The sequence below is a fragment of the Hydra vulgaris genome, chromosome 03, assembly GCF_038396675.1.
Source record: "Hydra vulgaris chromosome 03, alternate assembly HydraT2T_AEP".
In the NCBI taxonomy this organism is placed as follows: Eukaryota; Metazoa; Cnidaria; class Hydrozoa; order Anthoathecata; family Hydridae; genus Hydra; species Hydra vulgaris.
Genome location: NC_088922.1, coordinates 61,169,879 through 61,192,226, shown reverse-complemented (window position 1 = coordinate 61,192,226; position 22,348 = coordinate 61,169,879). Strand labels below are relative to the sequence as shown.

The 22,348-nt window shown below is 27.2% G+C and overlaps 2 protein-coding genes across 4 annotated transcripts in view; one reads left to right on the top strand and one right to left on the bottom strand.

Annotated features, from left to right (window-relative positions):
- Nucleotides 1-723: 723 nt before the first annotated feature.
- LOC100209836 (innexin inx2) lies at nucleotides 724-2,946 on the top strand. The gene is made up of 2 exons (XM_065793910.1): nucleotides 724-1,278; nucleotides 1,930-2,946. The coding sequence occupies exons 1-2, from the start codon at nucleotides 1,056-1,058 to the stop codon at nucleotides 2,865-2,867; spliced, it is 1,161 nt and encodes a 386-aa protein (XP_065649982.1). The 5' UTR covers nucleotides 724-1,055; the 3' UTR covers nucleotides 2,868-2,946.
- A 4,160-nt stretch (nucleotides 2,947-7,106) lies between these two features.
- Nucleotides 7,107-22,348, bottom strand: part of LOC100203856 (drebrin-like protein B) — a 66,112-nt gene continuing 50,870 nt past the window's right edge. For all 3 annotated transcript variants that reach the window (XM_065793907.1, XM_065793908.1, XM_065793909.1), the window contains exons 10-16: nucleotides 19,436-19,571; nucleotides 18,810-19,280; nucleotides 11,927-11,975; nucleotides 11,529-11,764; nucleotides 10,744-10,798; nucleotides 8,546-8,749; nucleotides 7,107-7,300 (exon numbers count right to left, since the gene is read on the bottom strand). In XM_065793907.1, the coding sequence (XP_065649979.1) occupies nucleotides 7,164-7,300; nucleotides 8,546-8,749; nucleotides 10,744-10,798; nucleotides 11,529-11,764; nucleotides 11,927-11,975; nucleotides 18,810-19,280; nucleotides 19,436-19,571 (1,288 nt within the window). In that variant the 3' untranslated portion in view covers nucleotides 7,107-7,163. The remainder of the gene's footprint in view (nucleotides 7,301-8,545; nucleotides 8,750-10,743; nucleotides 10,799-11,528; nucleotides 11,765-11,926; nucleotides 11,976-18,809; nucleotides 19,281-19,435; nucleotides 19,572-22,348) is intronic.

The window sequence follows — 22,348 nt, the reverse complement described above, 5'->3', positions numbered from 1 at the left end:
TATGAAAACTTTAAAATTAAATCTTTTTTGAAAATTCCAATTTAACCAAAAACAACTTAAAAACAATATTTTTGAAAATAATTTAGTAATAAAAAAAAAGTCAATTGAAATAATCTTAATTTAAAATGTTGTCAAATCAAAATTTAAAACTTAAAACTAAAGTCCCTAAATAAATAAATAAAATCATTGTCGTATATCAGACAGGTCTGATTTACAACAAAGATCTTATTTATTTGTATGTCTCACATTGAGACAAAAACACACGAGAACGAAACACTGTTCTTTAGCAAATGTAACTTAATTAAGCTAAAGTGCATCTAAAATAAAAATAAGAAAGTCATTTGTCTTATCCAGAATTATAAAAAAAATTAAACTTTTATTTGCAGATTTAATTAATGAAGGAAATTTTCAATTAAAAAAAAGGGATAAAATTGTAAGTTAAAAAATAACAACAACAAAAAAGCTTTTTTATAATTTGTTTATAATATTTTTGGTTGTTTTTATTTAATTAATTTTTTTTTAATTTATTGTTTTTAAATAAAACTTTGTATTCAAAATATGGCAGTAATGGAGATGTTAATCATGTATAAAAAAAATTGTAATTGTATTATTCTCAAACATAACGCGGATCAACAGTTTAGACGTGTAAAATGAAAGTAATAAGTTTTTGAAAAGAAAGACTTGACAAGGATTTACTGACTCGGATAAATAAACAAAACATTTTAATTAATGTCTGGAGTGTTTAATCAAATAACGCTTAATTTTTTTTATTTTATGCATGGCAACAACCAGGATCTTTGTAATGTCATGCATTGACTGTCAAAACTTTCGCACAAAAGAATATTTATTAAATAAAATAAAAGTTCAAATCTCACGTTGTTTTTGAATTATTTCGATTACGGAATTAGAGGTTACAGCCAATCATTTTAAAGAAACATCAAGCCTATAAATGATTGCTAGCACTTGAAATTCTATTCACTTATAAAAGAGTAGAAGACAGCACCTAAATAGTAACTGCTTTGCTTTGAAAAGATACTTTCAAATATTTTTAAAAAATGTCTATCATTACTGGAAACCTTAAGTCGTTACTTACAATTAAGTTCAAACCAAGACATGATACGTTTACAGATCAATTTAATCGTATTTTTATGGTGAAAATGGCAATGGTTGCATCATTTTTACTTGGTTTAAATTGGTTTAAAGATACAATTACATGTATTGTTCCGGCATCAGCTGGAATAGATAAGGGTTATGTTGCACAGGGATGTTGGATCCAAGGTAAACTCGTATATATATACATATATGTATATACATATATATATATATGTATATACACATATATATATATATATATATATATATATATATATATATATATATATATATATATATATATATATATATATATTCTTTTAAAAAAATTTTCTAAATTCATTTTTTATTTAAATTTTTTTCTTCTGATAAATCTAATATTGCAATTAAAGCAACGAAAAGCCGTTTATTCACACAATTCGATATCGCATTTTATGTGGTAATGTTTTATGTAAAAAGCTATGGCTAGCATTTTTCAATAAGTCTTAAAGTCTTTTAAAAAGCTTTGTTTAATAGTTATAGTCCTTCGAACTACCTATTCCTGGCTTATTTCCAGTCCATCAAACTATCGAGCTTATTCCTAGTAGTTGAGTCAACTTTCTTACATGGTTTGTTTTTAAAATTTTTTACGCAAAAACCACCTAATGTTTCTAATTAATTTATAATTCTTGAAGGATCGGTCGGGGTTAAATTATAAATCCGAGTTGTATAAGTATAAGTACGACGCTGCTTCACATAAATTACAAACAAATTTTTTAATAAAAAAATTGAAAAATTTAGTATGAAAATATTTAATAACTGTTTTAAAACTGTGAACAAATTCAACCTGTGTTTTAGGTTTTTATATTTACAAAGAGCTTAAACGAGTTCCTGGTCTTCTTGGCTATTACGGCGTACCAAAAGATATATATCAAGACGGAATGTTTGAGGATGGTACTCTTTGCAAATCTAGCGAAAAAAACTGCATTCCAATGACAAAAACTTTTTATTTACAGTACCAATGGTTTCCTTTTTATATTGCCAGTCTCGGTTTGCTTTACTATTTTCCGTACATTGTTTTCCGTTTCGTAAATACCGACTTGATCAGCTTGAGAACTAGCATTAAAGCCATAAACGTAAACATTGACGATTTAGTGAAAAACTACTTTAATTACCAGATAAACCCACCAAACAGAATGCGCATGCGTCTCTTTGGAAATTTGGGAGTAAAGTTAAGTTATCTTATTGTAAACGTTGTTGCATTCACGGTCACTGATGGTCTTATTAACAATGACTTTGGGAGCTATGGTTTTAAGTGGTTAGGGTGGAGTAAAGGAACTAACCAAGAATCTTATGATTACACTGCAAGCCGAGGTTCCTATAAAGCCGGAGAAGTTCTATTGCCAAATTTTGGTTTCTGTGACTTACTTGAAATAAGTCAAGATATTAAACAGACAACATTCAACAACCATCGATTTGTGTGCGAAATATCTCAGAATATTCTTTACCAGTATGTTCTGGTCATTTTATGGTTTTTGTATATAATAGGAATGATTATAAGTTCGATAGGTTTTCTTTGGAAGCTAGTTAATCATTTCATTTTAGTAGGATTCCTTTATCAGGGATCTGAAGCAAAAAAAGTATATGAAATGTTAACTTTTCGCGAACGTGAATATTTAGAATTCGTTCGAAAAAAAAATATGACTATTTATGGAGAATTAATTCGTAAGCTCAAAGATGATCGTTTGCGTGACGTTGCAACTTTAAAGCTTCTTGAAGATTCAACTGGTTTTTGATTTATTTTTTATCATTAAATTTTTAATATTAGTGATTTTATATGAATTCAAATAAAAATAAAAAAATATATATTCTCAATTTTTTATTGTTATTACTTTCTTCAGTTTGATATTTTAGTCGTGACAGAGTAAAATATGATAATGAAAAATATTTACAGCCTGCTAACAATATGAACTGCTTTTCAGAATAAATATCACAAGGGTATAAAAAAGTAAACAAACATATTAAGTAATGTAGATTTAATTTACTGAATAGTTATAACAATAATATATAAACATATAAGCAATATAACATATAAACATTAACATATAATATAGATGTAATAATAATATAATATATGAAAGTGAAGAAGCTGAGTAGGCAATAGATCTTAGACACATCTAGACATAGGCATAGACTGCATTGAAAGTTATCAGGAAAAAAAATTAGCAATAAAGCTTATCTAAATAGTTGAATTATAAAATGACAAAAAGACTGTATTAAACAAATTATAAATTATGTAAAAAAACTTTTTCCCATAAAAAAATTAAATTATTTTTTAGTGAATACATAATAAACTAATTTAGGAAATAAGTAACTTCTTTCTTTTAAAACAATAAATTAGGTAAGCGTTAATGCCAAATGAAGTACATATTAATTTTGATATCGGCACATCTTGCATAAAATAAACTGGTAGTGATACGCAACGACAAGCTTATGAAAATGTATATATATATATATATATATATATATATATATATATATATATATAATATATATATATATATATATATATATATATATATATATATATAAATTAGTAAAAACACCTATCTGATTTTTGTCTTCAACAAGTTGTTTCTTCTTCAGTAGATTCATCAGGAAGAAGCATATATTTTCAAATCATTATAAAATATGCAAATTCAACAAAGCAATGAGATCTAGCGTCACCTTTTTTCCTAAACGAGAACTGGTCTAGCCGGTAAAGAAACAGTTTAAACAAATTTTTATGAATACAATAACATTAATGACAACTTTATATAGCTTTAAGCAACAGAATTCCTCGCAGCAAATTAAAGATATGCGCCTCTTAAAACCATTTGTTATAATTATTTAAATTCATTCAGTTAAGGAAGGTTTAATGTAGCTTTCAAAAGAAATTTATTACGTTCCCCGAAAGAAAATTACGTTTGAAGTTTGAAATGTACTTACAGTTACGCAAATAAGTGTAAGTAGATTTTATTAAACTTATATAAATTATCTAAAGATATAATAAATTAATGACGAACGCCACTACAGCTAATTATAAAATACCTATTTAAAAATAAAAGATTACATTCGTAAAGAAGGAACAATAGTTCTAAAAACCAAAATGTTTTCAACAAATCCCATATAAATATATTTTCCACCTGTTTACTCACAATTAAAACAAACAAAACAAATTAAGCAATGCTGAATAGTTAGCGAGTACTTATAACGTTATTTTAGCAACAACAGTAGCTGCAAAATATATACAAAGTTCATTATTATCATTAACAAATGTAGACCAGAGAGCCTATATACTGAGTATATAGGCTTTCTAAAGACTAGTTAAAATGTTTTTTAAAGTGATAAATTTTAATGAAGCTGATAAAGGTAAATATTTAAAAAATTATAATTTATACATTTATTATTGTAAGAGGTGTGAAATGATAGGGTATGTTTGGGTAATATCAGCATCTTGGTAATATGAGCATACCAAAAGATTTCTAAGATGTTGGTAGCGAATTTAAAGTTGCTTTGTATTTTTTGAACCAAATTTATGTGGTGATAACAGGAATCAGTATAATTAGCGTAAATTTATATGCAGTAATTAGCGGTTTTTATCTAATTAAAACACTATTCAATTTTTGACGTTGTTAGAATATTATCAATACTCATGAAAGAAACTGTGGCGCAAAATTTTAATGTTAAAATAAAAAAATTTAATTTTTCATAAAGAAAAATATGTTAGCTAGAAATTTGTTCCATTTTTGTTTGAAAACCAATGCCTAGAAACATTTATTTTTGACTTCATTAAAAGATACATTGGTCAAAGATATAACACTACGTTGTACCTTTGACCGATGCGTGTTGTTCTTTTGACCAAAATGTCACTATTAAAGAATTATGCAATGTTCGGAACTTTTTAATATTTTTTTAATAATATTGTCAGACTGACAAAAAGTAATATGCTTTGCACTTTTTTTTCTTTTTCTTGAAGAGGACTTCTTACATTGTTGGTTATCAAATTTTGAATCTAGAATAAGCTTAATTTCAGGTGTATCAGTTAAAATACGCGATTTTCCTTACACCTTTTTGTAGAACTTTTTTTTCTTAACTTGGTTTTGGGATGAGGTTGTATTATTTCAGGTGAAACAATGAATGATATTGATGGTAAACTCACAAGAGCCATTTCCACTTAAACAATAGACAATGTTGATGGTAAACTGGCAGGAAAGCCAATATCAGTAAAAAAAATTTCAGTCATGCTCCCTATTTTTATTTTTCTATTTGGAGCTAGAATTTTTGGTGGTACGTGGACTGTGGTAACTCCTGTTTCATCGCAGTTCTAAATGTTTGATGGTTCAAAATGATAACATTCTAAAACATTTTTGTAATTTCTATATACAGTTCTTACGGTTTCTTTATTGAACGCAGAAGATCTACCAAGACTTGTAGGCTGTGTTTAGATAGAGATAACTTATTATTATGTCTTTTGGGAAAATACTTTCAGCCATTATACAACAGCACTTTTATTACTCATCCATAAAGTTTCAATTTTCTTATGATTTGTTAAACCTTTCTCATATGCAAATAACATGATCTGCTTTAATGTAAGTTCATAATGCATAATTGCAGCATCTGCAAGTGGTTTACCAAAATTAATTCTTTTGTTGAGAATACTTTTTTAGTTTTGTTTGTGAAATTGAGTATTTGCAATTTCCTGATTTTTTATACTGCTTCAACTGATATATTAAAGTTGATTTTTTAATGTCTTGCAGCTTTAATTAGACTTATTTTTTGTTCAAGCACAAAATTTACTGCATTAGCATATGTTTCAAAAATCTTGCGAAAAACACCAACCTTGTTTCTTGGCATTTTATAACTAAAGTGTATTAACAGAATTGATTAAGTATTTTTATGCTTTTAATTCCCAACAGCTGTGGCTGAGATTAAGTAATAAAATGAACTTAATAGTCGAAGCATAGGAGAAAATCACTCCAGAAGAAACCAAATCTCTTGTGGAATCGTTGCCTCGACATCTGCAAGCAGTTTTTCTGGCAAAGGGTGGCCCTACTAAATATTGATATACTAATTTTTTGTCTAATTTTGGAATTTTTCTTATTCGTGCCATTTTTTTTGCGAGAAAATATTTGATCAATATAAGTACAGTTGATTTTTATACGTCATATGAACTTATATTTAACAATTTTTGAATAGGATACTTAAATATAATAATTATTAAATCAAATAATTCATAGTTTTTTCCCTTGAAAACAAAGATCAACTACCGTTTTTTAATCATTTTATACAAATTTTTTCAAAAAAAAAGTTTGTGCCATTTATTTTTTTGCTTAGTGTATATAAATATATATATATATATATATATATATATATATATATATATATATATATATATATATACATACATATATATATATATATATATATATATATATATATAGATACATATATATATATATATATATATATAGATACATATATATATATATATATATATATATATATATATATATATATATATATATATATATATATATATATATATATATATATATATATATATATATATATATACAGATACATACATATATATATATTTATTTTTGACTCCAAATATATATATTAGCAGCCAAAAAAAAAAAAAAATCTTTGGAAGCTTTCTGATAAAATATTTACCTTCTGAAACGAACAAGTAGATAAAACAAGCTATTAAAAAACTTTATAAAAAAGAAAATATTTTTTACATTCAAGAATTATTGAACATCTAAAAAATGTAGTTTAATATTTATCTACATAAGCACACGCGCATAGACATATTATATATGTTTTTAATCTTATTTAATGAAATACAAAATCAGAGAAATATAAAAAACATAGTAAACGTAGATAAAAAACACACTACATAATAACTAAAACATAATAAAAAAGCACATAAGATATTTTGTGATTTCACTTTTTACACAACTTGAAATAAATTAAAATAACACGACAAATAAAATAAAAATTTTTTTTATTAATTTTTTAAAAAATAACATATTCATATGATATATCTACAATAACTCAACATAATTGGCAGGAAAAAGACCTATGTTACCATCAGGTCCCATTCCTTTCCACCAGCCCTCGTCAATTTTTTCAATATTTATGATAATATCATCAGGGTCGAATGTGATTTCTGAGTCGTCAGCTGAAAACAAGAACAGAATATATATATATATATATATATATATATATGCACAAACATACAAAAATATATAGATATAATAAAATTAAGTTATGAAATATATTACATGAGGTATGTATGTGAAAAATGTTCTAAGATGCATTAAACTAAATAAAAAAATTAATTGATAGAGCCTATCCTAAAATCTGTGTCTCTCTACTCAAATATCCAAAAGATGCTTACTATGCTTATATAAAAAAATTTACTATTATATCAGATCGAAAACCCAAAAAACTTTCAAATAGACAAACTGAAATTATATTTAAACTCCATCATAAAACTAAATTTTTATTAAAAAATTACAAAGCTCCAAACCTAACAATTCTTATTTTATTGCATCTTTAACAATTAATACTTTATTTTATAAAAAAAAAAGACAAAAAAAGCATAACTTCAAAAAATGAAAATTGCAACATTCTTAACAAAGTCAAAAAAGAGCGTTGGCTGTGTAGTAAGCATGTGCTGTATAGTAACCATAGCAACTATATGCTGTGAGATAAAGTCAGATTCGTACCTTAAATCTTAAAAGCCTTAAATATTCTAAAGTGAAACAATATTTTATCACATAAAAGTACCATGTGAAAAGTAAAAAACCTGCATGTGAAATCAATTGCAAAAAAAGATAAAAGTGGTGCAATGAGCACAAAAATTATTTGAACAGTACGTCAAAGTTATCAATTTTATTTTTTGTTTTTTTTCAAGGTTGATCTCATAGTAATAAAGAAAGTTTTTTGAATATGTTAGGTTATAATAAATATATTTTACAGGTTAAAACTTATCCATTTTTTGCCACTAATTTTTATTTTTTGTACTATATAAATATGTAATAAATAAAAAAGGTCATAAAGACACTCTTTGACCCACTTTTTAACACTAGTTAACCCAAAAATAAATTTGCAGGTTAACCCATGGTTAAAAGAGAAGAAATAATCTTTCTTCTTGAAGCCTACCCAAAAACAAAATTTAATTTTTATATCATTAGTTTTAGAAATATCATTTGCTTTTAACATTATTAGTTCTCTTTATCAGTGGTAGGTAAAATATTTTAAGACTAATTCCTTACTGTGTATTGAAAAAGTATATAATCTGACAAAATATACATTTTTTACACATAAATCAAAAAAATATAATGCCATTTTTTTACAAACATTTTTGCTTATTATAAATTTAACATTTATTTGTAATGTAAAAAAGTTTAAAATAATCTACCGGCTTGATAGTCGTATAAGGCACGTGCTCTAATATCACCAAGTGGTTTTGGTGAGGGAAGACTTTCATGTATTTCTTCAACATAATTAGAAGGGAATAAGCCGTAATCACCACTAGGATTTATGCCTCTCCACCAACCTTCATCAATTACCTCAATATGTGTAATAATGTCATTAGGATCAAAAGAAATTTCTGTGTTGTCAGCTGTAAAACATTTAAACATTTGTAAAATTAAAAAAAAAAAATGTATATTATACATGTGTATATATATATATATTATATATATACATATATATATTATACACATGTATAATATATATATATATAATATATATATATTATACATGTGTATATATATATATTATATATATATATATATATATATATATATATATATATATATATATATATATATATATATATATATATATATATATATATATATATATATATATATATATATATATATATATATACAATTGCGACAAAATAAATAGCGCAGATTGATGTTAAATATGTAATGATATATTTTCTAGCGATCTGAGTTTTTGAGATCTTAATTTTTTAGCCTAATAAAATTTTAGTTTCAGAAGATAACATTACTGAGTGAAAAAATAAATTAACTTGAAAGAATTCGATCATATAAATAATTTTGAGGTACAGAATAAGAGGCCAATTTAAATAGCACACTCTGTTAAGGAATTATCATTTTGTCCCTTTGCTATAAAAATTATAGAAGTTCTTTGTATAAATAGTTAAAAAAAACTTTATTTGAGGTAAACTAATATTTAGTGGTGCATCCTTTTGAGTCAATAACTGCTTTACAACAATGGCCCATTGACAAGATCAATTTTGGGCATTGTTAAGGCGTAATGGCGTCCCAAGCAGCCTTTATTTTGATCTAAAATTGGTCTAAATTTGTGACAGTTGATTGATTTATGTTTCTGTCAACTTCCTTCCACAAATTTTCTATCTGATTAGGGTCTAGTGACTGTGCGGGCCACTCCAAAACATCGATTTTGTTAGCATTAAACCACATTTTAACACTTTTGGGGGTGTGCTTTGGGTCGTTGTCTTGTTGGAATATTCAAACAGAAGGAAAATTTTCTTTGGCATAAGGCAACACGACGTTTTCTAGTATTTCTTTGTACATGTGTTGATCCATTGTCCCTTGAATTCTATGCAATGAGCCCACGTCACACCATAAAAAACTGCCCCAAACAATCACCATGCCACCACTGTGTTTTACAGTCTTTAAAGTATAACAATGACTGAGTTCTTAGTTTTGGGGACAACAGACATTGTTTTCCGTCGGATCCAAAGCAATTGAACTTAGACTCATTAGTCTAAAGCACATTTTTCAAAAAACGTAACTCTTTGTGTACGTACTGTTTTGCAAACTTCAAACGACTGACAAGATTACATTTTAAGTCCAATGGTTTTTCTCGGGCAACTCTTCCAAATAGCTTATTTTTGCATAAGCAACTTATGACAGTGGTGACAGACAGATTGACTTGTAAATTTTGAACATTTTGATGTTTAATTTTTGGTGTGTCAGCAAAAGCATTTAGCTTAGCGATATTTTTCATTCGCGAGACTTGCGTTTTATGTTGCTTAATGAACCAGTACTGTTAAATAAATTAATAGCATTGATAACTTTTTTACAATAACAACCCAATCTTCTAGCTATTTCAGAGTTGTTCAATTCTTGATCTTGAAATGCCTGTACTTGTCCTTGAAAGACAGCTGTTCCATGCTTACCTCATTCCATAGTTGAAAGAATATGATTTTTGAAAAATGAATTACAAGTTTATCCTTAAAATACTGAGTATAATGGTTTTCTTTTGATAAAATATAAGAACTTTGGTTTATTTTTAAAAATAAATGTGTGCTATTTAAAACGACCTCAAAAATTTAAACGCGACTGCTAAAATGACTCAAAACAAGGAATTTTGATAGTTGAAAAAGTTTAATGAGTAGTTCTGTTCAAAAAGTAAGCATTGTTCATGCTATAAAAAATAACAGCAAATGCTATAAAAACATAAAACTTGATATCAACATTTTAAACCAACTGATCATGAAAGTGTGCTATTTATATTATCGCCACTGTGTATATATATATATATATATATATATATATATATATATATATATATATATATAAAATACAGCATAGAAGGTTAAAAAAGCTTTTTAACCAGCTTGGTAGTCGTAGAGAGCTATTGCTTTCCTAACAGATGCAACATCATATACCTAAAGTAAAAAGCAAATAAATGAAGAATCAAACAAAAACACTTATATATATAAGAAAAAATAAAACAAAAACACTTATATATACTATTTTTTTTTTTTGTTATTCACCTCCTCAAGGCTGAGAAGGCCACTACAGATGAGGAGGCTACTTAATAGTGGTTATAACCCTCTCTCAACTCTATAACTCCAAAACACGGACCTTGACGAACAAGGCCGCTGCGCGGAGAAACAAGTTGAGCGCGGAACTTCCAGGGACGTGGTGGGGATTGAACTCGGAACTTCTCGCTTATGAAGCGAACGCTTTACCACTACACCACTACCGCGATATATATATAAGAAAAAATAAAACAAAAACACTTATATATATATATATATATATATATATATATATATATATATATATATATATATATATATATATATATATATATATATATACATATATATATATATATATATATATATATATATATATATATATATATATATATATATATATATAAATATATATATATATATATATATATATATATATATATATATATATATATATATATATATATATATATATATATATATATAAAATAATTAAGTATATAAAAGAAAAAAAAAATGTTCCAATAAATATTATGAGGACTAAAAACAATGGAAAAAAAAATTAACAAAAAAAGCAAACATTTTGACATTTAAATTAAATTAATAGAACTAAAAACTCAATATAAAAACAAACATTGTGACTTGTAAAAGCTTCTGCTTTTGTAGATTCTTGAACAGCTGAAGAAGAAAATGATGGTTGAGTATTTTTTTCATAAGCGACAGACGATATTTCCTCAATAAGTTCTACATAGTTAGCAGGAAACAAGCCATAAGTACCATCTGGCCCAGTACCTCTCCACCACCCATCATCAATGAATTCAATATTTATTATCAAATCACCAGGAAGAAAAGTTATTTCAGTGTCATCAGCTAAATAAAATGCAGTTAAAATTAAAACTAAAATAATTTAATTTAGAAACAAATGAACAAGCGCCACTGCATTGCAATATAACAAAACAAGTAAATGAAAAAACAAAAAAAAATATCATAAGTTAAACAAAATGCAGAATTATAAACTATAAAATTTCATACTTGCACTATAATCAAACAATGCTTTTGCAGTGTTACTTTTATTGGAAACCTAAAAAATTGCATTACAAATAAAAGATGTTTTATAAATGTATCATATTAACTAAAATGAACCTCATTTTTTAAAGTCAGCTATTTCATGTTTTTCTTGATTTTGAATTGTTAACATTATTTTGTTATATATTAACAAACAGGTTTTATCCACTTTTATAGAAACAGCCTTTACAATTGTATAGGAACACAGAAATAAATTTTCCAATTTTATAAAAACGTAGAAACAAGTTTTTCCACTTTTATAGGAACATAGAAAAAGATGTCCTTTTTATAGGAACATAAAAATAGGTTTGTCCACCTGGATAGAAACATAAACTTGGTTGTTTCAAGTGTATAGAAATGAATGAGGTTTGTCAAATTCTACAAATAGAAACAAAAAGAGATTTAAAAAAGATTGTGAACATGCAACATTAAAGAAATCATCCAAGAAAACACAAGTGTTAAACAAAAGTACACAAGTGTAAAACAAAAGAACACAAGTTTTAAACAAAAGTACAAATAGCTTAAAAATTCTTTATATTCACAAATTCATATTCACCTTTCAAATTCAGAAATTAAAAATTAAAACTTAATATGTCTAAACCATTTTTTGTTAAACAAAGAAGCTGTTGCAGTAGTGAAAAGTATTTTTTAAGCTTTGAAGATGGTCTAAGAAAGAAAAAACAATGGTAAAATCATTTGGAAACAATTGGAAAATCATGTTGAATAAAAATTAAAAAACATTTAAAAGCACATGCTTAATGTATATAGCATACTTTAGTATATAGCTTTATGACATCTACGAAATATTTTCTGTGACTTAAAAAACAGTTATCAAATTAAACTTTCTATACATTGTGTGATCTAATGATGGATTGGATCAGTCAAGACCACATTTTTATTTTATTAAGATAAGACAAGTCTAGTAAAACTCATAAATTATCATTACACTTTCCTGTTTCCTTTATTTAAAATAATAGTGACATTCTAAAATTAGACAATGTTCTTGCTCTAAGTCTAAAAAAAAATCTTCAACAGCGCCATTAACAAAGGTAAGTCTAACATTCTATCTCTAATTCATGCAACTGGTCTTATTACCTCTCTAAAGGATAAGGCTAAACTATTTGCAAATAATTTTTTTTCTAATTTGACTCTTGAATTTTATGGTCATACTCTTTCTTCCATTCTAGTTAAAAAGGTTAACCCATTGTTAGAGATTCTAATCACTCCAGCTTCCATTGCTAAAGTCATATCTCAATTAAACTCTTCTACAGGTTGTAGTCAAGATAACATTCTTGTCATAGTTTTTTTAATTTGAATTCACCTACCCAAGGCTATAAAGACAACTACAGCCAAGGAGGCTACTTAAGTTGTGCCTACAACCCTCTTTCAACTCTATAACTCCAAAACACAAATCTTGACGAACAAGGCAGCTGCATGGAGAAACAAGTTAAGTGTGGTACCACCAGAACATGGTGGGGATCAAACTCAGAACTTTTTGTTTATGAGGTGAGCATTCTACTATTACCACATTAAAACTAACAAAATCGCATTAATCTTACAAAAGTGTTCTCCAGAAATCCTTTCAATTGTCTTTAAACTATTTAATAAGTGCTTGATTGAATCTTATTTTACAACCTGCTGGAATATGGCATCTGCAGTTCCTATTTTTAAAAAACTCTGGAGAACATACTGATCCCTCCAATTATTGTCTGATCTACTAGAATATGGCATCTGTTGTTCCAATTTTAAAAAACACTGGAGAACATACTAACCCCTCTAATTACCGCCCAATCAATCTTCTATCTGATATTAATAAGGCTATTATTTCTTTAATCAACAGATTTTTAACATCCCACCTTGAGTTAATAAACTTACTGTGAGACAACCGCTTTTGATCTACTTGCTCTACAACTCGCTGACTGCTTTGACTAAAAGATTTTATTTTGTATTAGTTAAATAGAAGTTGGCATGCTGGTCTACTCCATAAGCTAGCTTTATATGGTGTATCTAGGGAAGTTTTTAAGATTATCAAATCATTTTTTTCTAACTGCTTTATTAAAGTTATCCTTGAAGGCTAACACTCTTCTTTATTTCCAGTAACTTCTGGGGTGTCTAAAGGTTCTATTTATGGCCCAGTTTTGTTTTTATCTTCATTAATTATCTTCCTGACAACCTTACATCTAAAGTGGCTCTATTTGCTGATGACTCATCTTTATACTCCTGTCTTGACAAAAAAAACTTTTCTTTCTAATTGCTGTAACAGGTTGGGGCTTGCAATGGCTTGTGAATTTTAACTCCAATAAAACTTTGTCATTTACTGCAAACAACTATTGCAATACTGTCAACATTCCTATATTGATGAAAAGGTATCCTCTCAATTCAAAGAGTCCTCTTTATGTCTTCTTGGATTATTGTTCACAACTGACCTCCCATAAAAACCATACATACAATCGATTGATAAATTAGCATCTACTAAGGTTGCTTCTCTTTATTGTGCTAGCCATTTTCTTACTCCTGATTTCATTCTCTACCTCTACAAATCTCTTGTTTATCTCTGTATGGAATATTGTTATCTTATTTGGGTTGGTTCTTCTTATGATTTTCTTTCTCTTCTAGACAAGTTCCAAAAACCCAATATAATTGGACTTTCGTTATCTGCCAAGCTTGAGCCTCTCTTCCAATTTTGTAAAGTTGCATCTCTTTCTCTTTCCTACAAATACTATCATGGTTGCTGCTCAAAGGAGCTATCATCTCTAGTTCCATCAATCAAAATTAATGCTCTGCTCTTTATTCTTTAAATATTTAATTTAATCTCTTTATTCTTTGTTTTCTAGTCCCAACTAAATAGTGGTTGCTTGGCTGCAGCCTTGTTGCAAATGAGTCAAAATAATTATAATAATAATAATAATAATAATAATAATAATAATAAAAGTCATGATGAATCATTTATGATCCTAAGGATCACAATTCTTGACCTTTCATTTAGTTCTTGATCTTCCATTTAGACCTATACATCTTTTTAGGTTTATAAAACAAGAAATGGCATTATACTAACTTCATGATAAAAAAAAAAGTTTTTTTTTTAAACATAAAAATTGTAATTCTTATGGTTTTTAAAAACAAACATTTCAACTAAACAGTAAAATCGAAAATACACGTACTGTTTGGAAAAAAAGAACATGATCAAAAATATAGTTAAATTTGAATTAAACATACGTAGTAAATGTATACAAAAAAACCTTATTGTTTTTGTCAAATGCCAAATACCATTTTATTAAAAGTTCTTAGCCTGCAACACACACTTTTTTAAATGCAAACAACTCATATTTAGTTTAGTACTTGACATTGTTAAGACTTTGATTTAATTCTTTATAACATTTTTATTATTTTCATTTCTTTTTCTTATCAAAACTTACAATTTATAAATAATTTCTTTGTGACTTTTTAATTATTTTATGAAACAAACTTGGTACTTTTTAGAAACAATCAGGCAAAATTTTTTAGTATGTTAATGCTTTACATATTAGGAGGTAAATTTCAAAAAAAAATTACAGTATTAGTCTCAGAATATAACTCAAAAAAAGAGTTCTGGTGGATTAGGGCAACTTTGGTGATCTCATAATAGCTAAAGCGCTGGGTTAAATTCTTTATTAAGTAAAGTACTTAAAATATAAAAAAAACCCATAGATAAAAGTCTTAAGATTAGTGATTGACTGAAAATGATATTTTGCTGGAACCAGAACCAAAAAAAAATATTTTTATTATTCATAACCAAAACCACAACCCAAAACCAATTATTAATTTAGTTCTTTAAAGTTAATTATATTAACAAAACATTAATTAATAATAACAGCTAATAAAAGAATTTAACAACTGGAAGATTTTCTCGACAAAAAAGAAGTTTTTTCAAATTTTTTGGAAGGATTCTGTTTTTTTTGTTTGAGAGAATATCTGCAGCTGTAAAAAACAGTCTTTCGACATCTGTGGATGTAGGAGGTGGTGTGAGGTACTTTTTTGCCACTTTAGTCAATGCTAACTTGATTTTAGAATTTACATTTTCTTCATACCTTTTAAAACTCAATACATTGAGAAGCCATTGAACAATTCAAAAAATCGTTCAACCCTTCTTTTATCATTTTGGAAGATGAATGTGCATTATGTGCTATTTGAGTTTGAAATTGTAAATAATTTTTGAGATGTACTTTTTTCATTCTCTTCAGATAGATTTAGAGTTGAATCAGCAAATTCATCTCTAACAAGTTCTAGAATACAGGAACTGATGCAAGAGCCAACATCTGACAACATTTTTGTTGGTCACCTAAAAACACCTTAATAATCACCACTTTTTTACAGAGACTGTCTTAAGACTTCTCTTACAGAATAATCTTAAGCAGAAAATTCGATTCCCACTTAAGGATATTTGATTAAGGTGGCAGCAATGGCTAGCTTCAGGTGTAAAGTTCAGTCAAGCATATAGAGTTTCATCACAGTGACAACATCCATTTTTTAGCCAAGACTGTCTTTTATTTCCATTTGGATTTCTTGCTGTCTGTAGGCTTAGCTTTAAATTCAATGATTTTTTTAAATAAAAAATATTTTATGGTTTTTTTCTTGTTTTATAGAGAATTTTTTACATTAAATAAATATATAAAAATAGAGAAAAAATATTTTGAAAAGTTAAAAAAAAAAAAAAAAAAAAAAAAGAAGATTTTTATAAAGAAAAAAAAACTTTTTCCCTTTTTTTAATTGGGGAAAAGTAAAGTAGTTAAATTTTAGTAATATGAAAACTTATTAGAAGTTAAGTTCACAAAAAAACTATTTTAATCAAATACGCAAAAAAAAACTATTCTTTAATTAAATAAATTTGAGTTGTTTCATGGTCAGAAGCAGATCCGGGGTATTTCTTCATGCAACTCTTAACTAATTTTTTGTTTTTTACGGTAAACAGCATTGACAAAGTCCAAGAGTTGCCACTAAAAGCTTCACATTGATGCAACATGTTGTTTTGAGTTAGCTTCTTTCCAAACTCTGTGACATTTTTTGTACCGTCTGATGTCTTTGTATTGTCTTGGTTTTTATAAATCTTGTACTTGCTGAGTTTCATCTGAAGCTAAATTTAAGTCAATTTTACATTTCTTTAATTGGTTTGACTCTTTAGCCTCATTGTTATGCTTTAGTTTCTTAAGCACCTCGGATGTACATAGACACTTCAATGCTCTGAATGTTGTCTCTTTTGGAATTTTGGAATATGTCACCAGAGCTCTGTAAGTTTTTTTGCCTCTAACTTGTCTAACATTGTAAGTAACATGTCTGTCCAAGACTAAAATCTGAATAACTGTAATTGAAAAAATTATTTGATTAATTGATTCAACTATCAATTTAGGTTGACCAAACTAATTACCTGGAATTAATTTGACTGTTAGTATGAATACTTTAGTGAGCAATTGAATAAATTGTTTCTCTTCCATCCAACCCGACATGGAAGTTGTAAATACAGTGTTTGGTGATCCCCCTACACACCAGTCTTTGTATAGATGTGATATTAATTTGTAATCTTCGAATGGTGGCACAAAGGCACCAGTAACGTTGACACAATTAATGACTGTGTAATTAATTTTTTTGTTGCTACCAACCAATTTCAGAGGGCGTTTAGCACCTTGCAAATGAAATGCAGAGGGCGTTTAGCAGGCTGCAAATGATATGCTGTTTACCTAGATCGCCTGAAAATCCAATTTCCTCAAAATTTAACAAACTGCATGAAGTGTTATTGTTAATACTTGCTTTAAGAAACTGTTTTTGAAGTGTATTTTGTTAATTTGTCCTTGGTACAAGAAAAAGCTCTGAGAGACAAAATATTGCCTGGTACTCTGAGGCCTTATTTATGACTCCATCGTTTCAAGAAACCTTGAAACCATTCTTGTCCTGGTATACCATTTTGATGAAAACAGATGACTTTGATTTGTAGATAACCCCTAAATATGGGCATGGGTTTTGCGTGTGTCTCTGTTTTTATGACAAAGCAACTCAACCTATTATCTCCTTAATGAGGGTACAGCTCTATAACTCAATTTTATGGTTCAAGATAGGCTTATCAATTTAATATTGATAAGCCTATCCTGTCAAATATTCATGAATAATAATAATAATAAAAATAATAATAATAATGAAATGTCAATATCAATTTTTGAAAACAAATTTTTACTGTAAACCTAGGGCTTTAGCTATTATAAGGTTGTAAAAATTACACTAATCGACAAGATATCCCTTTTTGTGATTTTAACATCTCGTAATTTCTCGTAAGTATATTAGATGAAGATTTATAATAATAATAAAAACTTATGGGTTACTTGCATCTTTAGATGAAAATGAAGATAAAAAATGACAAAAATTCTATTTTTGCGTACTTTTGAATCATAGTATCAAGACATGCTAAAATGTTTACTTTACCTATTTTTATCACTTTTGTTCTAAACTAGCCAATATACAATAATATGTGAAATACCCATCGAAAAATATATAGTTAGTTCCATTTTAAAGTTTAAAAATGATCTCAGCTACATTTGGTCAAAATTTCATAAATATTTATTCGAACTTTAAAATCCAATATCTAGAGAACTAATAAATATTTATTGAAAAATTTTGAAATATAGAAAATGAAATCTCAACAATTAAATAAACAACAGCTCATTGAACTAATTTGGATAACTAAATTGGTTCAAAACTCCAAAGAGAATTTATAAAACAAAACATTAGAGAAAATACTGTGCAATAAAAAAAACAAAAATACATCCAAGTGCAAACTTTAATGCTCACACACATGTTTGTTATATATATATATATAAAATCTTACAATAGATTGCTTTGGCATAGCAGTAGTTGGGTTTTGCATGGTGGCAGCTGGGTTTTGCACTGTGGAAGCTGAGTTTTGCATGTTAGTAACTTGATTTTGTATAACAGCATCTGGGGCTTTTACTGGCTCTTGATTTAGTTCTTTTGATTTTACTGGCTCTTGTTTTGGTTCTCTTGATTTTACTGGCTCTTGACTTGGTTCTCTTTGTTTTACTGGCTCTTGTTTTGGTTCTTTTGATTTTACTGGCTCCTGAACTGGGTTTTTTTCAGGTTCTTGTTTTTTTTTTTTTGAATTATCTTGAACTTCTGATTGTGGTAGAGATTCAGCAGGTTTTGGTTGTTTTTTCTGAACAGCAGGCGGAAGTTTTTTCACATTACTTATTGTAGGCATTGGCTTTGAAGCAGGTTCTTCAGTCTTTTTGAAACTTTCTTTTGGAGACTCTTCACGAGACTGAATTAATTTGTTTGCCTCCTGTTATTTATAAAAAAATTGATTTTACAATTTTCACTATTTTATTAAAAATCTCTAATTAGATTATATATTATAAATTCTTTCTGCAATTGGATTGGTCAGAAATTGGATAGTAAAGTTAAAATTGAAACATTTTTTTTTAAAAAAAGCAATACCTGTAAGCGTTTTTTTCTTTCTTCTTCTGATCTTTTTTTAAACATTTCATCATCATGTTCTGCTTCCTTTAATGTCTTTTGGTATCTGATTCTTTCTTCCTCTGCTTTTTTCTTTTCCAAAGTTTTTGCATTTTCTCTGCAAAAATATAATATATTTTAGGAATAAATATATATATATATATATATATATATATATATATATATATATATATATATATATAATAATAAAAATAATAATAAATTGCGGCAAGAAAACATAAGGACTAAGCTAAATAAAAGTTTGTGCTAAATTTAGCGCAAAGTAAATATGTTTCTTGTTTTTTCTCTCTCTTGTTTAAAAATGGTAGCAACCTTTTAGGTCCTTATCAGATGACAATGAGCTGTAGCAGCATTTCGGTGGATAATTATAATGCAAGTGCTAACTAAAGTGTCTGTTTGAAGAGTGCTAAACTAAAGTGTTATTTTGAAGAGACACTGAGAGTGTCCTCAAGTTATTCGATCATATGGCTAATATGTGGGTTAAGCCAACAAATATTTTCTAAGTTATTAATAAACTTGAAGTTGTAGATTAAATCATCTTGATTGCAACTTTTATTTAGTAAGATGAGATAAAGATGTGATAATCTGGCTTTGCTGGATAAGGCTCTAAGAAGTGGAATTTCCTTGATGGCATGGTTTTGAACTTTTTCAATTTTTTTAATGTTGTGTACAGATAGATAATTCCATACAAGCGCAACATATTTGAGATAAGGTCTGACCAGGGATGTGTAAAAACTCTTCCGGACTTGTGCATTTTTATAGATAAAAGTTTTATTTAGTTGACAGAGGACAGAGTTAGCTTTTGATGATATTATTTTTACATGCATATTTGAGGTTGTGCGAAATGCAAAAGCCAAGATTTCTTTTGTTGTAAGAAGAATTGAAAAGATGCATTCGCTGTGGAGTCAAGACATTAACAGTTGAGATTTTTGTAGTTAAGACATAAGGGCCAGGTTGTAGTCCAAGATGAATTTGATTTGTCATTCTAGAGCATAATTGGATTGGTCAAGGGTCAAATTGGTGGAAAAAATCTGTGGCCATTGGTCAATTTGTGATAATTGCAAATCTCTGGCCATTTGTCAATTTATAATAAGTGCAAAATTGACCATTTTGAGATAAGTATACAGTTTTTTTATGTTTCGTTAGATCTTTCATTTGGTCAAACTATGATTGCTGTAGTTTAAAAAATATATATATTTTTATAAAAAATAATTTATTTTTCATTATTAACAGATTTATGACAACAAATCAAATTTTCAAACTCTTCTCCTGCAAAATGTCATATTTGCACTTATCATAAATTGACCAATCAATGTATTTACTGCGCTAATTCCTAATGTAAGCACTTGCAATGTATGCATTCCCAATGTATGCATGTAATCTATGTATGTATGCGATGTATGCATGTAATGTATGTATGCAATATATATATGTAATGCATGCATTGTGTGTATGTGTGTAATATTTGTATGTAATATATGCATTCCCAATGTATGCACTACGCTAATTCCTAAATAAATTAGTAAAACAAAAATAAAAAAAGAATTAAACAAAACAAATAAAACTAAAAATAAAAACAGTAAAAAAACAAAAACAAACATCTGAATTAAAAAAGTTTCTAGTTGTATTTTTGTGGTTTTTTTAAGACCCTATGAAATACAAAATTTAAACATTGAATCAATATCTCAAATATATTTACCTATATATTAGCAAATCGCATATTATACAAAATCGCAAATCGCATATTATACAAAATATATTTACCTATATATTCGCAACTCAAATCTCAAATAAAAGTTAGTTTTTTTCTAATTTCAACTATTCATTAAGGTGCATCCAACGCCCCATACTTTCAAAAATTGATCTGTCCCTATTCTTAAAACTTTCTATTGGTTCTCACAAGAAACTTAAAAAAAATTTTTTTTAAGTTAAATAATATTTAGGGGGGCAACTACAAGTCTTAAAATTGCAACAAGACCTGAAATGCAAAAAAAAGGTTTTTCAAATGTATGTCATGTTGGGTCTCAAAAGAAGCAAAACTTTATAAAAATTTCAAAAATAATTATCATTTTTTGTTAAAATACCTTGAAAAAAAACCTCAACAAAAACCACGAATATATGTTTTTTTTTTAATTTTTTGTTAAAAAATAATAATTTTTATGCAATAAAACTTAATATTTTTTATAATAATAATTCTATTGTAAAATTTTTTTTATTTTTGAAATTTTTATAAAATTTCACTTCTTTTGAGACCCAACATGACCTACATTTAAAAAACTTTATTTTCTTCTGTTTAGTGTCTCATTGCAAGTTTCAGATTTGAAGCAGCTCCCCTAAATCTCATTCAATTTTGAAAAAAATTTAACAGAGAGTCTTGTGAAAACCAATAGAAAATTTTAAGAACAGATCAATTTTTGAATGTATTGGGCATGTATGGGAATGTATGGGGTTGGATGCACCCTACTATTTATAAAAACATATTGACCCCAAAATGAGGGATCTGAATTTTAAACTAAAATTTACACAGTAATAATTTTCAAAAACAATAATACAATTACATGAAATTGAAAATTAAAAAACTGTAGATAAATTTATTATAAAGAATAAAGACTAAATATTTCATTAACTTATTTGCCTTCACATTTGGGCACCTCACATTTGCCATCACATTGGGCACCTCACATTTGACCACCTCACATTTGGGCAGAAAAGATGAGCTAGTAGCTGCATTTTTAATCCCAGGCTACAACTAACAAAATTTTTTGCAAAATATTTTGATTTGATCTAAGCATTAGCATACTTTAGTTAGGTTAAAAAATTATGTTTTTTAAACAAACTATATAAACATCAATACACACACTTAAGTGTATAAAT

Bases quoted from the DNA above. Each gene is read 5' to 3' on its own strand.
- LOC100209836 (XM_065793910.1), top strand. From the start codon at position 1,056: ATGTCTATCATTACTGGAAACCTTAAGTCGTTACTTACAATTAAGTTC. The intron at 1,279-1,929 runs GTAAACTCGTAT...CCTGTGTTTTAG, and splicing joins ACAGGGATGTTGGATCCAAG to GTTTTTATATTTACAAAGAG.